At 39.8% G+C, this 17,706-nt stretch overlaps 1 protein-coding gene across 2 annotated transcripts; it reads left to right on the top strand.

Annotated features, from left to right (window-relative positions):
- Positions 1-111: 111 nt before the first annotated feature.
- LOC143287519 (uncharacterized) lies at positions 112-17,000 on the top strand. Of its 2 annotated transcripts, XM_076595564.1 has the most exons (6): positions 112-283; positions 928-1,116; positions 7,428-7,553; positions 8,539-8,628; positions 9,632-9,800; positions 10,942-17,000. In XM_076595564.1, exons 1-6 carry the CDS (start codon positions 112-114, stop codon positions 12,284-12,286), a joined length of 2,091 nt encoding a protein of 696 aa, XP_076451679.1. In that variant the 3' UTR covers positions 12,287-17,000. The 2 variants fall into 2 exon arrangements, with proteins under 2 accessions (XP_076451679.1, XP_076451680.1); XM_076595565.1 differs by lacking the exons at positions 112-283; positions 928-1,116 and adding an exon at positions 6,004-6,196.
- Positions 17,001-17,706: the final 706 nt, after the last annotated feature.

Raw genomic sequence — 17,706 nt, 5'->3', positions numbered from 1 at the left:
GGAGGAAGTTGTCGCAGGAAGTTGAGATAAGCGTCTGTGGTTACATCTGACAAAATCGCCAAGTGAGCACTTCACACACACATACACACACACACGAATACTTCTCCAAGAATGGATACAAAACTGCATGAAGCCGTTCGCTACAGTGACAAAGAAGGTGTGTTAGAAGCCCTGAGGGAACATTTTGACCCCAATATTTTGGGTTTATTGAGATGGAGTGCTGTTCAGGAGGCAGCACGTGCGGGAGACAAGGAGATCCTGTTCCATCTCCTTGAATACGGAGGTGAGTGTTGGCTTCATTACACCCCTTTCCCTGACCCACATCTTCCTGTATATGCCTTGTTCTGAATGAGACAAAACGTGTGTGTGTTTTGAAACATGTTAAGAATTTTTAAAAGTCTGTTTTAAACTTCAACGTCATCATGAATCACGAGCCAGAAGGCGGAAGTATACCCGTGCACACCCTGTACTTCAGCTGCACGTGTGTGTGTGTGTGTGTGTCTGTGTGTGTGTGTGAGTACACTGTGTGTGTGTGTGTGTGTGTGTGTGTGTGTGTGTGTGAGTACACTGTGTGTGTGTGTGTGTGTGTGTGTGTGAGTACACTGTGTGTGTGTGTGTGTGTGCGCGCACTGTATGTGTGCGTGTGTGTGTGTGTGTGTTTTGACACTCTGGTGCAACAATATATTACACAATATATATATATATATATATATGTGTGTGTGTGTGTGTGTGTGTGTGTGTGTGTGAGCACACTGTGTGTGTGTGTGTGTGTGTGTGTGTGTGTGTGACAGCTAGGGATGCATGTTGTTGAAAAATGATAATGTTATGAATTTTAATTGTTTTCACAGTACTTACAGTTTGTATGTTTGGAACATATCCCCATTTTTGAATTTGTGTGTAATTGTCTTATTCTGCATTAATTCTCAGGAGATCCAAACCTGTACGATGGCTTGTGTAGCCAGTATACAGCTCTGCACTTCGCTGCAGCCGAGGGCCATTTGGACTGCCTGCGTCTGCTGCTCCAGTATGGAGGAGATCCATCACTACTTAATGCCGAAAGAAAGACCTGTCTACAGGTTGCTCCCGCTGAGTTCAAAGATGCAGTTTCAAAACTAAGTATGAGCACCTATACGAGTCCTCTCTCTGTCTCTCTCTCACTCTCTCTCTCCCCCTCTCTCAGTCTGTTTCTCTTTCTGTGTCTATCTCTTTTTGTCTCTGTCTTTCTGTCTCTGTCTCAATCAGTCTTTCTAGTTATCCCAATATTGGTGAAAGGAAGATTATTGATCGATTAATTAGTATTCACCCTCACAGTCAAGTTTTTCTCTTGCTATCTATGATTGATATGAATACATTGTACTCAGGTTTGAGCCAGTTTCTCTCCCTCCTCCACCTCCTCTCTCTCTGTCTCTGTCTCTCTCTCTGTCTCTCCTTTTTCTTCTTCTATTTGTTAAAATTTCCCATTTGTGAAAATTTCCCATTTGTGTGGTATATTGTTGTCCCAGTAAATTTGATTTCATTCATTGACTCACAGTACAGTCACCATTTAGAGATGATAGTGATATTTGTAACTAAGTGATTCATGTCTTGTCACTGATCAAGATCCAATGACTTATTCTGGAAAAGTGAATTAGGTAGTAACAACAAAGAAATAGATAACAAAACAGAACACACACAAAAAGAAATTAAGCTAAGGTAATCTTACATAGGATGTGTTTTAGTTTTTGTGTTTTTTTTCTCCAGCTGACACACTATCTTGGAACTTTCCTTGTTAGCATAAACCAAGGAGTGAAACTGAAAAGGCACTGAGATAAGAAAATGGTTTTATTTCCTGAAAGTGGTGTGAATGCTTACATGGCAGGGATAAAAACAGTCCTACAAGTAAAAGCCCACTCATGCAGAAGAGTGAATGTGGGAGTCATAGCCTTTGAACAAAAGGCAACAAATTTAGAACTAACTTAAATATAACAGATGAAGGCAAATTTCATTTACCCCAAAAGTTGCTCAGCTTCTCTCTAGGTCCTCCACAATTAAGGTGGTACTGTGTCTGATTCAGTGACTGCAACAAAAGCAAGAGGTGACCAGTACCACTTTACCCTTTTGAAAACTCAGAGGAGTGGTTGGTGGTGATGAATGGTGTCAAATGCCATCTCAGTCAGTGCAATAATGTAAACAGAGGATCAAGTTCCATTGAATGCAGCCACTCTCCCCACCACCACCCCTCCCCCCTCTTTCTCTATCCATCTACCTCTCCATTCCTCTCTCCCTGTTTCTGTCTTCTGTTTGTTTGTCTGCTTTTTGTTTGTTTGTTTGTTTCTGCCTCTGTCTCTCTTTCACCCTTTCTCTGTCTCTCCCCTTCTCTCTCTTTTTCCCTTTCTCTCTCATTTTCCATCCAACCTCTGGTTTTCTCTCACTCTATCAATTTAACTCTCACTCACTCTCTTTATATAGTCTTACTCTGTTTCTTTCTGTCATACACACACACACACACACACACACATATATATATATTGTTGCCCCTGAGTGTGAAAACACACACACACACACCCAGCCCTCTTCATAGACTCTGTCTGTTTGTCTGTCTCTCACTCTCTCTTTCTAATCTTGTCTTTTGTTCTTAAACTGTATATATACATGAATGTCACTTTTTTCTCTCTGTCATGCAAACGCAGTTCAGCCCCCCTCTTTGTCTCTCACAATCCTTTGCACATGCAAACTATTTTAACACACAGACACCTATCCCTGCTCACATACATATATAATGATACATGTGTACACAGACTCTCTCTGTCTCTATTTGTCTCGGACCGAGTTTTTTAACCTCCTCTCTACAACCTTGGCCTCTCCCTCCACGCCCAACATCGCCATTCTTTCTATCATGCCCATCTACAGAGTCTTTAGTTTTCGAACCAGTCGCTTTACAGGAGGGCTATGCAATCCTTTCATGACTGGTCATGACGCTGTAAATGTCGAACAACAAGCTACAGCTGTCGTGACATCACACGTCCATCTCTTGATTTGCCTGGCTCGCGTTGCTTTTCCCGTGTGGCCTTGTATATTGGACCAAGGTTGATCAGTGTCACAAACGGTCAACCATTAACTTCTGGTTGATATCAGTACGTTCACTCTCAGCTGCACAATTTGACGAACAGCTTGATCTTAACGAGCATGTATGAGCTGTAAGCTCGTTCTCACTTATCGCAAACCACACTGGTAATAGTGAGCTTTAGATATGAACCTATATCTTGGCCTGACGAGAGACTGTGTTTAGTATCTGATTCTGTGACCTTGCTTCAGTGCACGAAGACACGATAGAATAGAACAAAGCTCAAGTTATTTCAGAGCACTTGAATCCCCTCAAAACCCACTGCATGATGCAGTCAAGGAGCCAAAAGGCAAAGCATAAGATCGTGGATGGGACAAGCTGAATATACCATTCGACTTGAAAGGCAGCTAGAAAAGCTGAAAGAAATTCAGTAGCCTAATGGAAAGTCAGCCTTCTTCAGCACGGGAGCGTGTCGATAGTCCCTCAACGTACGCGCACGCGCGCGCATTTGTAAATATCAGTAATTGCCGGAAGAAGATGTGTGCGTGTGTCACACACACACGTGTGTGTGTGTGCGTGTGTGCGTGCGTTCTTGTGCGTGCATGTGTGTGTGTTGTACACCCGCCCCAATATATTCTAACCTCACAGTAGAGGAGGGCAGTAATTCTCCAGGTCCGATGCCCGACATTCTCTTCAGCCCCTAATAATAATTATTGTATTTCCGTTTTACTTGGCATGAGTGATTTCCCGGCAACCGGACTGGTCTTCAGTTGGTGACAAAGCCATATGTGCATAAAATGATGTCTTCTTCTTTGCTGTTTTCCTCGATGAGTAGCTTCACTTCTGTATCAGTCAGCCTTTTGCCCTCAGTCTGGCCATTCCCGACAATGTCTTCAGTTCCTAGAGCACAGTGGGTGAAATGGCTGTGTTCAAGATGACTGAGGTTTTCAGGGTTTTCCTCCCATTCTTTTGTGTCTTTCAGTCTTGTAGCGGGCAGACACGCTCAGTGGATTGTGTCTTCTGCTTACCCCATCCATGATCTCAAGTTCCGCGTCCTCAGTAGACGGCTGCCTTTTGTTTCCGAGTCCTTAACTCAGTGCATCATGCAGTGGGTTTTGAGCCGGGTTTTCTAATGATCTGAAGTAGGCCATAACCTGTTCTAACTTGTTTCTTTTGCATTGAAGAAACTGAAGGTCAAGCAGGTATCGCATGGTCTGCAAAACAAAACTGGAAAAATAATGCCGTTTACAGTTACAACATTCAGCCGGTTGGCTGACACTGAGTGGAAGTTGAATCAGTGACACATGCTGTCAGGTGGCTGGCATCCATATGGAAGTTGGGAACCCACACGGTGACATGAGGCAATGCACAATATTCAGATGCTGAACTGAGCTTGCATGGATGTCGCCTACCGTCCTGGAACTGATGCAGGTGTTGAAGGAATTGAGCGAGTGGTCTACACCTAGGTAGATATGAAACCAAAAGAAAAAGTCAAAGAGTAGCCTGCCTAAAAAGAACAACCAAAAAACAGGATATATACCTACAAGGCCATCACCACACCATCAATCAGTTATGACAGAGGGAGCGGCCGCAAGTCAAACATCGGTGAAAGGCATAGCACGATCTACTACAAATCAAATAAATTTTGGCCTCATTTCCAAATTTCTTCAGGATGGTATGAGCCTTCCCAAATACAGCAGACTAAACATGCTATACACAAAGAAGGCTTCTGGAATCGTTTCCTTTCCCTCCTGTGGCAAACCTATGGCAGTAGGTATGTGTGTGTGGGTATGTGCTTGTGTGTGTGTGACTGTGTGTGTGTGTGTGTGTGACGGCAGCACCGAATGCAGCACACTCTGGTGAAACAAATATATAGTGTTCTTCATTGTAAGTTTCCCACCGGCCGAAAATTCCTTCCGGTCGCGTGTCTGTGCTGTGCGAAACTCACAAGCAAACTGAAACGGTGTGAAGGTCATGAATAACTGTGTGTGCAAGTTCGTGTGCAGCGCGCCACTTGGAATTCCCCTGTCCCCTCTCTCATTGCGTCCGTCCTCATTTATCTCGTTTCCCACCCACTCTTTGTGAAGTGCCCAATACCGAATTTCCTCTGCTCTGTGCACGCTGCAGTTGTATCACGAGTTTTGCGTGCGCGCAGCCGACACGCTGATCAGTGTCCTCAAGGAAAAAATAATATCAGCACAAGGCACAATATAATTTCAGAATGCTGTCTTAAATCACACAAAGCTAACACTGGACACATTGTTTCCACATGATTATGGCTGTTGGTTACTGCCGGTAACCATATTGTGCGCCTGCCATGGCGGGTACATGTCCATTTGAAACTCATGCGTCCATCTGTGTTACAATCGTCATGATTCAGGCTGGTCTTAATTCTTCCATTGCACAGGAGGCAGAATAAGCTTGTAATTTATCATTGATATAATCAAAAACATGTCAACAGACAGACAAGGCCGTTACAATTAAGCCGGGCACTGCAGCTTGATTCCGTTTTGCAAACTTGTTCTCTTTCTCTCTGTGTATGTGTCGTCAGAAATGCCAGTTTAGGTCACCTCTTGAAAGAAGTGCGATTGCTGTGTGTGTGTAACTGATTGTTGCCAGACAACAAGTTTTTCAGTAGACCCGAACTGATGCCAGTAGACTGTGCCCTCTGTTTGTTTTTGTTTGTTTGTTGTTGTTTTTTTTAAGAGTATTTATTTACTTAGTTAGATTTTAATGTCAATATTAGAATCTAGCATCAATGAACTGGAAATGGAGATTTGTACATAGGCTTGACAAAACTGAGGTGACAAAACTGGGAAATGTACGGTATATAAGGGTCACGTTTTGGGGAGGGAGGAGCACTGTAAACATAGCCAGGCTGGCTTGGTCATGAACGTGCTATAAGCAGTGTCACCCTTCACAGAGTCTAGCGATATTTCACTCACGTAAAGACAGTCAACGCGCTCTTTTTACCGTTCCTTAAACACCGCGAGCTGAAGTAAGTAACCCTGCGCGGGCAGTGAAGGTTACGGAGAACTGAGAGTGGACTCACACACAGTAGATCGACTCCACTGATTTTCAAAACACAGGAGCTCAGATCTCAGTTTGACACACAACACGTCTTTAACCGTCATGCTGGCTGAACACTAGTTGGTAAGTCTGAAACTACGACTGTTTTTTATTTATTTATTTATTTTATTAATCGCACGCTGCAAATTTCCGAACGTAAGATAGGTACTGCCGGTACTTGACAGAATCAGGGGCTATGTCAAGGTGTTGTTTGTTTCAAAACTGCGGAAGTTAGTACAACTACAAGAGTTTTAAGAGGATTTGTCAACCAGACAAGTTGTAAAAAGTTAAACTGGTTCACGGGCATTTTATGAGACTGAGAATATTATCTGCATTATAACAGGAACCCAAACTGTGGTTGGTTAAGTAGGTATATAATATACAACAATGAAAAAGACAAAACAAACAAAAACAAACAAAAAAACACCCCACAAAAACAATGTTTAAGTTGTTGGGGTGTGGCCAAAACTTTTACAAACCAACATTCCGACATTCACACATGCCACAGTAATAGCAGAAAGTTATGGACATGTAAAGGCCAGAAGATCTTATCACTGATTTTTCAAGTTCAAGTTTCCTTTTATTGACATCAGTGACCACTCCAGTTGGGACTGTTTCATGTGTTTTAAATTCAACCCCAGTGCACTCTAGCTACAGCCAGTTTGGGAATCAATAGGTTATACATCTTTATTGATCCATACATGTGTCAATTGATTTTGTAACGATCATCAAAATGAACTGATTGAGAGGTTGCAAAAAACTGTCTCGTTACTGAACTTCTGGTCATGTTTGCATACATGTGCACATGTGTTGCACACAATAAAAATGAATATTGTGCATTTAGCAGGTGTGACTGAAAGTGTAAGTGGCAGACACTGGCAAAGAATAAAATGAATTTAGCTTCATTTTTCAGAGAGGAGTATTGCATTGCTAGATGAATTTAGCTTTATGTTTCACAGAGGAGTATTGCATTGTTAGATGAATTTAGCTTCATTTTTCACAGAGGAGTATTGCATTGTTAGATGAATTTAGCCTCATTTTTCACAGAGGAGTATTGCATTGTTAGATGAATTTAGCCTCATTTTTCACAGAGGAGTATTGCATTGTTAGATGAATATAGCTTCATGTTTCACAGAGGAGTATTGCATTGTTAGATGAATTTAGCTTTATTTTTCACAGAGGAGTATTGCATTGTTAGAGGAATTTAGCTTCATTTTTCACAGAGGAGTATTGCATTGTTAGATGAATTTAGCTTTATTTTTCACAGAGGAGTATTGTTGTGATTCGTTGATCTGTTCCCTTCTGCATGTCACAGTCAAGGAGTTTGGTGGTGAGGGGGCCAGAACCCAGCACAGCAGTGATGAAGGGGACATAATGCATCACCTTCCCTCCACGGAGACGGACAAAAGAAACACTCTCCCAAAGGTCCCTTCACGTGCAGGTCAGTAGACTTGAACTCTGCTTTTTCATTTTTGCAGTCACCTTCTCTCTTTCTTTCTTCCCCCACATTCAGGTCAGTGGAACTGAACTTGTTCTTTCTCAGTCTCACATCATTTTCTTTCTCTGCTTTTCAAGTTTATATTCTGTTTTTTGTTTGCTTGTTTCAATCTTTTGAAACATTTTCAGATGACTGATTAGTATTAAGGAAGTATGAAAAGTGTGTGTGTATCTTTAATATGAATGAATTAGGATATCAGTTTCATTTTATTTTTGGTTACTCAAAATATTCTAAAAGACAAACAAACAAACAAAAAACAACAGCATCAACATTTTTTCCTGTAAAATCTATACTTAGATTTATTATTTTCATTGTATAAACTAATTTAAGTGCAAATAATTCTGTTCTGTGGAAATTTAAGCTGGGTAGAATTCTGCAAGTTGTATGTTTCTTTGGTTTTCTTTATTACCATAACAAACAGGCTACTTTTTGTTTGTTCATGTTCCTTGCACCTACACTTATCTTCCATGTTCCCTGAAGGGGTTAAATGATTACACACTTTCAGTTTTGTGTGTGTATGTGTTCATTATTTCATTTACTGTCTTTTCACTTTGAGTAATAATTGGCATGCATGTGTGTATACATGTGTGCGAATGTGTATATGTGTGTGTGTTTCTGTTTTGACTATATTTTGCTGCCATGAATGAATGACACAGCTACAGTTTGAAGGAGGAGTTTGTATTATACTCCATGTTTGGTGTTTACATATACTTACCATGTCAAACTGATGCAAACTAGGCCTATGGTTTGCTCTGTTTGGCCAAATTTCGCGCGGCTAACAGTGAAAAGACGCCCCTCTTAGTCTGATGTATGTTTATGTGAATGGAAAAAAAAATGGAAAGAAAGAAAGAAAGAAAAAAGATTGCTCCTTGGAGTCCATGCACAAAAAGGTGAATGTTTGTTGTGATTTATAATTTGTTGTTTTCAGAAATGGGTTATCTGCATCTGTCATTTGAATACCACAAGAAGACACTGAAAGTGCGTGTCTGGCAGATTAGTGATCTTCTTCTGCCTCCACGTATGTACTCTGTGTGTGTGTGTGTGTGTGTTTGTGAGTGAGCATGTGTGTGTGTGTGTTTTTGACTTTGGGAACTTGTGTATGTGTATTTGTATTTGCGTTTGTTTTAGAAACCATGCTTGTGTTTGACTGAAGAGACTGTGTGTGTTTGCATTTGTATGTTTGAGAATGTATACATGAGTGTGTGTGTGTGTGTATGCACAAATTTGCCTGCACTATGTATGTTTGTGTTACAGATTGTGTGCCCATAGGAAGTTCTCTTTTTTTTATTCTTTCTTTCTCTTAAAATTTTTTTTTTTTTAGCTGCTCCATTGTTTGCGGGATTACATTGTCACTGCTCTCACACTGCTTATCCAAAGTCCCCCAGGATACACACCCACCTTGAGGTTCATCTTCCACACTTGAAGTTCCAGCAGTCTACAGGAACCTATCAGTGTTGGGTCGCCACGAGGCCACACAAGTTCTACAGGAACCTATCAGTGTTGGGTGGCCATGAGGCCACACAAGTTCTACAGGAACCTGTCAGTGTTGGGTGGCCATGAGGCCACACAAGTTCTACAGGAACCTGTCAGTGTTGGGTCGCCATGAGGCCACACAAGTTCTACAGGAACCTGTCAGTGTTGGGTCGCCATGAGGCCACACAAGTTCTACAGGAACCTGTCAGTGTTGGGTCGCCATGAGGCCACACAAGTTCTACAGGAACCTGTCAGTGTTGGGTCGCCATGAGGCCACACAAGTTCTACAGGAACCTATCAGTGTTGGGTCACCACGAGGCCACACAAGTTCTACAGGAACCTGTCAGTGTTGGGTCGCCATGAGGCCACACAAGTTCTACAGGAACCTGTCAGTGTTAGGTCACCATGAGGCCACACAAGTTAATATGATGGTAATAGATAACTGTGTGTATGTGCATGCACATTTTTGACTATGCATGCATGTGTGTGTATTGGCCTATGATGAAACTAATCAACAGTATATCTGTTCTGAACTCTGATCACTACAGCACAGATCTCCATGATCCACTCCATCTTTGTGCGTGCCTACTTCATTCCCGACAAATCTCGCAAGAGCCATCGTCGCACAGAGGACATTATCATTGACGTGCCAGAGTCCGGCGGTGTGGAAACCCCTAAAACTGGCATCCAGCACATCTTTACACCGTCCTCTTTCAAGTGAGTGTTATGGTGCCTCTTGATGTTGTTTGGTGATGAATACTGAGTGTATGAGGCACACAGAAAAGCCGAGGAGAGTTTGAGGCTCACACCATGATGGTTGAGTTCTTTTCTGATGATTCATTTCAACTGACAGCTGTGTTGCTCTATATGATTGGCTCCGAGAGTGTGTACTGATTAACTACACTCACACTGCATACAATCTGATTCATGTCATGACTGGCTGCACTCCATGTGACTATCACAACCATCATGGCTTGACTATATTACCTGCTAATGGTTCAGCTTGCAATCAAGACCACCAGTAGTGTGGAAACAGGTGGTAAACTCTATCAACACAAAAACATGAATCCCAACTAAGCTTTGAAGTGGTCCATGCCAGGTTAACATCTTTGGGATAAAATGCTTTTAAATACACATACTTAACCGTGACCCACTGGTGCAGACTCCAACAGGGGTCTGGATTCCTGTCCTGTCTAAACTACTAGTCAGCTATGCGGAGAAATTGAAATTTTAGGAAAATATTTCCTTTTTGCATTGTTTTGACTCTTTATTATCTCAGTACTTGTGGGTTAATTAACAAAAACAGATTTCTCTTGTCTCCTGTAATTTGTGTTCAGTGGACTCCAGTTACACTGCATGAAAAATGTGATGATACTTGAACAAAATAAGACAGAACATAGAACTTGTGGTGATCAGGATATTTTGTATTTATTGTGAGACTTAAACGGCCAGGTTTTGTGGATCTTGATGATTTAGTTATGAAGTGTTGGGTATTACAAATGCATTATCATTTCATTTTATATAATGAAAATTATTCAAATTGTAAAAAATGCACCCAGTTGACACTACACTTTATTTAACATTCTCTTCATATGTTTGTTTGTTTTTTTGTTCCTTTGTTGTTGTTGTTGTTTTTTTTTAATGGATTTGTTACTGTTCACCATATTTCAGGGGGAAGGAGTTATAACTGAAAGCTGCCAATTTCCTTTTCTCAGTAAGATGAGTATACTTGTAATTTCAGATAGTTGTAATGCTAGACATTTATTCTGATGATCTTTAAGTTGATGAAAAAGGCATGTCTGCAGAGCACTGGCCGTGACCCTGTTTTGCTAACGGCAGTGCATGGTGTGTGTGGCAGGTTCCGCACTCCCCTGCTGTACCGAGCGGTGACGGAGGCTGTGGTGAAGGAACGCAGTTTGCAGCTGGAGGTGTGCATGACACAGAAACGCTCCCACCACACCTTTCTCATGGCCATGGTCCACCTGCCCCTCAGCACTGCCGTGCGACGACCCATCCGCGAAAAGTACCCGTTGATCCCCTGCATGAACATCACCATCCCCAACAACATGCGCGTTTACAGCGCCGCCCAGCTGCAGCTGGAGAGCTCCAAGGGGAGTAACTCTCCTTCCATCAAAAGAGCGGCTGTGCCTGCTGAGGAGGTGCCGGTGACAGCGAGGGAGGTGGAGCTGGAGGATGTTGTCTCGCTGAGTGGGGAGGATTTCCTTCGCTCACACCTGTCGCTGTGTCTGGACGAGGACTCGGACAACGAGGGTGGGGGGGCACGTGAGCACATCATGCTGAGGGAGGTGAAGGTCAGCAACGGTGTGGGGTCAGGTGGTTCTTCCACCACCACCCTGGACATCCCGTCCTCTGAGGAGGAAAGGGATGACGATGACGATAACAGAGACGTCCCTGTTGTGGTGACAGACAAGCAGGGAGTCCGTGCCAGAAGCACACCCATAGACATGAGCTGTGTGGAAAATTTAGTGAAACCCAACTCCAAGAAGAAAATCATTCCCAATGAGTTGTTGAAAGTGGCCCAAGATGTGCCTGTGGAAATGCCTTCAGAGGACACTGTGGTGAACATGGACAGTTCTGTTGCTGCCTCTGTCTCTGCTCCTCAAGGCAACACTCACCCTCGCAGAAAAATCATACCAGCTGGTCTGGAATATGATTTTGTGAGCAGTGCAGAATGCAGAAGTGAAAGCACTGGCAGACAAAACATACAAAGACATGACGATACTGAGAGCACACCTTCAGAACAAAAGGTCCCTGGTTCCCCAGTGGTCACCATTTTCAGGAAAAAGAAAGTGATGGTTTTACCAGGGAAAATCAGCATACCCTCGGAGGAAAGGACCAGCACATCAGAGTCCTCACCCCGCCCCTCTCAGCGCACCTCAGGTTCTGCCGGCTTGTCTCCAGAGAGTCGGAGAGCACCTCACTTTTCTCCATTGCAGGATTCAGCGTTTTCCCCTGCATCTCGGCCGGAAACTCCTTGTTGGGATTTCTATGACTGGACAGAAGATTTGCAGGCAGAGGAAGGAATGGAAATGACTTGCAGAACGTTAGATGACAGTCTGGCTCAGCTGAGACAGCATGGCATTGGCAGTTTACAGAACCTGTCCAAAGAGCCAGTGCTTCCCATGGATCTGGCTGATGATTTTGATTCCTTGACTGTGAACACTGAAACAGAGAGGTTGTAGCAGAGAGCAGTGGTCAAGGTTTTCCACACAGCTGCTTCACTTTCATTCCATCTCCGCAAAAAGAACTTCTTTGAAATCTATGTGTTCTGAACTCTGATCACTACAGCACAGATCTCCATGATCCACTCCATCTTTGTGCGTGCCTACTTCATTCCCGACAAATCTAGATAAATTAGTTGAAAAAGGCTTTTCCACTCTATACATGGAATCTTCCCTGGGTGCCGATTTGTCTTTTACTTGTTATCCAATGCTGACTTTCAATTTTGTTGATAATTTGCTGGAAAAGAAAAGATGTTTTTTTTATTTGGCAGAATCTTAAGCAGATGAATAATTAGAATGGAATACAACTGATGAAGATTTGCTAATTAATCCTTCATAAAATAAGGGTGGGGTGGACAGAGGAGGGTACACTAATCTCAAACAGCCTACCCAGATGACATTGCACAGGGTTTGATTACATTAAGCTGAAATTTCAGCAACAGCAGTACAAATGTTGCAATCACATTTGCATTAACTTATGCATTCTAACATAGACTGGATAGAGATTAACATTAAGAGTGACACTCAGATGAGACAGGATGCCACAGTTTTACTTTATTTTATTCCATTTTATTTATTCTGTTTTTTAAAATATTATTTCAGAGGATGAGATCAATGCTGCTCTTGTGATTTTCTTAAACCATGACTGGCATAACTGCCAGAAGCAGTTAACTAAGGTCTCTATCATGACACAAAAACGCAGATAAGCTATTATTACTTTTTAAAGGGTATTTTAAAAAAGAAGAAAAGGAAATCCAATAAAATAATTGTACTTTAGTGGAAACAGAATTCAAAGTTTCCATTTACACAAAAAAACCCAGAATTTTATCGATTACATTTTTACTTGTATTCCAGGGTTGCTGTACTGTCTTGTATACTTAAACTGTTGTTCAGATTGTGTGCAGCATAGTTTTACTGGTAAAATGCTGATCACGTCGTGGATTACAAGGTGCTACTGTTTTTGTTTTTTTCTCCAGAATTGTTTGAATCTTGTGTGTGTGTTTTTTTTGTTTTTGTTTTTTTTTGTTTTGTTTTGTTTTGGGTTTTTTTTTTTGTTTTTTTTTTTACTGCAAAATGCCTTGCTGATGAAGTCCATGGCAAAAGCTTCTTTTGAATCAGAAAATCACAGTTCAGTTTGATTCAGAAATAGAAATGTTCAGTATACAAAAGCAGCAGTGCTGAGAACATGATGTATACTTGTGCTCAAACTGGAAAGCCATTGTGATCGTTTGATTACTCCTCTGCTTGGAATGGATTATCCACAATTGATGTCTTGATCAGTCGATCATGTGAAAATTAACTTGACTTGCATTGTCTTCCAAACTGAAAGGTAAGGTTCTTGCCATTAAAAAATTTTTTTTTAAAGGGATAAAAGTACTTCCACTGTTAAGGTATTCAACATAGACTTTATTTATACTGGTCATGCAAAAGCAATGAAAACCAGGTAGTTGGTGTATGTCTGTGTTTTTGTTCTTTCAACTTTTTCATTATATTGTTATATTTTATTTATTTATTTATATTTTGGGGGGATGAAGATGAAAAATGTGCATTCAACTGACCTTATGTTTCAATGAGTTTCACAAAAATTTCTTCATTTTCTTCAGAGTATCACTAAGATATTTGTTGTAAAATGTCAGTTAAAAACAGTTTTCAGTGTTTATTTTCATTACATTATTGGGATGTCTTCTTTTAGAATTTTATGGCCACAATCAAATTGAATTAGTGATACCATTGTATTGTTGAGATCTGTTTTGTATTTGATCACACTGAAAGCTGTCCACCAGATAGTTGTTTTTCCTCTGGATTTCTGGAAATATTTTGACATCTGCTAGCATTAACATTTCCAATGATTTGAAAACTAATAATACACCATATTGTCCTAATCTACCTTTTTGTTTTGTTAGTATTACATTATTACTTGTAACTCTGCAGTTTCATTAATTGAGGGTTAAAAAAAATGTTTACAAGAGGTCCAACTAAGTAATAGGAATCAATGAAAACAATATTTTGTCATGAATTGCATTTATTTCTTTGAATCTTGATACGTATACTTTTGAAATGTAATATATGTTGATAAAAACCAACAGCAACAACAAAACAGTACATCAATATATATACAGAATTCACCTTATGAAAGTTCATGCTGTGTGTAGAGAAAATATCGGAGTCGTCAAATTGTGTAACTTGTCAAACTATAGCATGCTATGGCCAGTGTTTATCCTTTGGACAATTTTGTCGTATTCATAAAATAATAATAATACTGTACATTTATATAGCGCCCTTTCTCACTAAGAGCTCAGGGTGCTTTACATGAAAGAAAAATATTACAAGTAACGTAAACATTCATGGCCACTCTTTCTCAAAAAAAAAAAAAAAAAAAAAAAAAGAGTGAGATTTGAATTGTGATGTTGATTGTTACAAATATATTGATGTCAATGGATACTGGTATCTTCCAGATCAGACAATATATCTCATGATCTTCAGTTAACACCAGCATTGTATAATTAAAATCTAATTGGGGGAGGGGCTGTGGGTGGAAGGTGAGTGAACGTGTACATAATGTGGATGTTTATCATTGTGGGTCTGGGTGTTATCAATGTAATTGTTATGATTTATCTCACAACTTTAATCATTATATTATATCTCAGAACTTTTTATTGTCTAAAATATGGGTTGGTTGTCTGTTGTGATGAATATCAAATTGGTCTCTGCCTTTATCACACTGAATCCAAAAATGGAATAAGAAATGAAAAGATATATTGTGTCTCACTGTCTCTTGAGTTTGAGTATTAGAAGTTGTGATGAAAATTAAAGGCTGTTGATAGAATGTTTGAAATTTTAGTCTTAAACTAATGCATTTGAATAAAATTATATATTAACAGATATTGTTACATTTTACCACTTCAGCTGTATGCAAAAAGAAAACAAAGAAGTCTCTAAATGCTTGCTTTGAAATGACACAGCTGATACTAAACAGTCTTCCGTTCATGTATAATAAATGCATTATACTTTATGTACCCCTTAAATATAGCATAAAGTGCATTTTTGGTGAAAACATTCATGGTTTACATCAGATCATTGTTTTTATTGTACGGTAATGGGAGGAGATCACTAAACGTTTTCACTTTACAAACGCGTTTTGCCATGATCACTGTGCATTGTTTTACTTCTGTCTCGGTGCAGCCTTGAATTTATTTGTAAAAGTGCCTTTTCAATTTGCAATTGTAACAGCCTGTATTGTTAACTTGCTTTAAATATATATATTGTGATGTAAAGGGCATACTGTTAACTTTATGCACAATTACATAATAAAACAGCATTCCTAGAATTAACAAACACCACCATTTCTATGTTAAGTAGTGGGGTTTGATTGTTGTATGTGTGATTGTGTTGAAGATGAAAGAAAGAATGAGTATGGGTCTGTGTGCATGTATGTGTGTTTATTTGGGTTTGTGTATGTGTTTATGTACATTTGTATAAATCTGTATTTATTTTGTATATGTAAAATAATTGTTTATTTTGTCTATTTTTTTTTTATTTCTCTTTTATGTTGATGTTTTACACAAACACAGGCTCTGAAAGCCTGATTGCATTGGGTTTTTTGTTGCCTTTTTTTTTAATATATATTTTTTAAACAGCAGGTGTGGTGTAGTGTGTATATGGATAACTCTTCACGCTCTGACACCTTGAAACTGAAATTCTGTGTGTGTGTAGGGTGTGTTTTTGGTATTGTTTTTTATATATGGTGTGCTTGTGGGATTGTTTTGTATATATGGTGTGCTTGTGGGATTGTTTTGTATATATATATGTATGTGATGGGGTAGTATACAATACTATGATGGAAATAAAATAGGCCATTCCTGTTTTAACAGAGACATTCACATTTTATCTTTAGAAGCATTTTACACTGTACATTTTGATCACCCAGCTCACATCAGGTCAAAGTTACATGATCTGTGGTGTGTCTGTTGTTGCAGTTACCACTACCAGTGAGAACAAGTTATCGCTGTCTTTGTAGTCCTTTTGCCCAGTATTTCACAGTAAATGATCACCACTTATTTTTAACAGTTTTTATGCTTATATTGTTGATATATAGTAATAATAATGATTGCTGTTGTTGTTTTGGTGAAGTTGTTGCTGCTTAGTATGTGTATCTGTGTATGTATGTATGTGTGTGTAGTGTGTACATGTGTTTTTGTGTGTATGTGTGCATGTGTATGTGTGTGTAGTGTGTGTATACATATATGTGTGTGTGTGTTTGAGTGAGTGAATGTACATGTATGTGTATACATTTATGTGTGCACATGTGTGTGTTTATGTGCGAGTCTGTGTGTGTGTGTGCAGATATCCTTGAGCACATACAGGAGTACATTCAGTCAATGGAGATTTATGATAGGCAGTGTGGGTTTGTGCACTAAAACATATTATGTAATTGAATCAAATGGAAATAAAGAAACTATACCCATATTGCTGTACCATGCTGTTCTTATGGATTTAATTTCATTCCAGTTGTTCCTTGGGTTGGTTTTTTTTTAGGAGTGTGGGGGAATGATGTGGTTTCAAACGTATCACCTATTTAAATATCACATAATGAAAAGTATATAAATTTTACGTTTTCTGAATATTAACATGAGGTGTATCTTGTCACTGCATACAATAAAAAATATCAATTTGTTTTGTTTTGTTATGTTCTGTTGTTGGAAAAAAATGTGCATATATATGATCACATTTTAAACCCCTGCTCTCACTTTCTGTGTCTCATACACATTACAGATGTGTATATGTATGTACTCATATATGTGTATGTGTGTGTTGCTTTATGTGCATTAGCAACAGAATGATTCACAATATAAATAATAATTTCACCAAGGTAGCAGTGGTATGGTGTATAAAATTTCTGTCATACTGCCTTGTACAACAACAGATGTCTTCCATAGTACAACGGAATCATCAACAAAATTTTTAATTGCGTATTTGTAGAATTAAATCCATACCTAATCGCTTCATCCAGATGGTTGATGGTCTGTACCCACAGATAAGTGGGAAGAGACATGCTTGCATACACCACAAACTAATTACCAGATATTACTGAAACAGAATCAGATTTTTTCAGCATAGTCTGTTTGAGAAATCCTCTAGTTATGGTTACTTTCATGTTTATTGACAGTGACACTCACCAGTAAGGCCAATGGGGATGATCATCTCAGGGAAGATGGGGAGGGGGCCTATCTGATACAATAAGGACACCACCAGAATGACAACACACTGGGATGAGCAGCAAAAATGCTAGTTTTATGTTGAGTGTATGTGCTGGAACTCATGATATATGGACAGCAAGCTCAGCTCACAACCAACAGCTAACCAGGCACCTTTGATACTCC

This window comes from Babylonia areolata, chromosome 11 (assembly GCF_041734735.1).
Source record: "Babylonia areolata isolate BAREFJ2019XMU chromosome 11, ASM4173473v1, whole genome shotgun sequence".
In the NCBI taxonomy this organism is placed as follows: domain Eukaryota; kingdom Metazoa; phylum Mollusca; class Gastropoda; order Neogastropoda; family Buccinidae; genus Babylonia; species Babylonia areolata.
Note: the sequence above shows the minus strand (reverse complement) of the source record. Positions and strands in the feature narration are given on the sequence as shown.

Coding starts and splice junctions, on each gene's coding strand:
- LOC143287519 (XM_076595564.1), top strand. CDS start 112: ATGGATACAAAACTGCATGAAGCCGTTCGCTACAGTGACAAAGAAGGT. Junction 1,117..7,427: donor AGATGCAGTTTCAAAACTAA/GTATGAGCACCT, acceptor TGCATGTCACAG/TCAAGGAGTTTGGTGGTGAG. Junction 7,554..8,538: donor AAAGGTCCCTTCACGTGCAG/GTCAGTAGACTT, acceptor TGTTGTTTTCAG/AAATGGGTTATCTGCATCTG.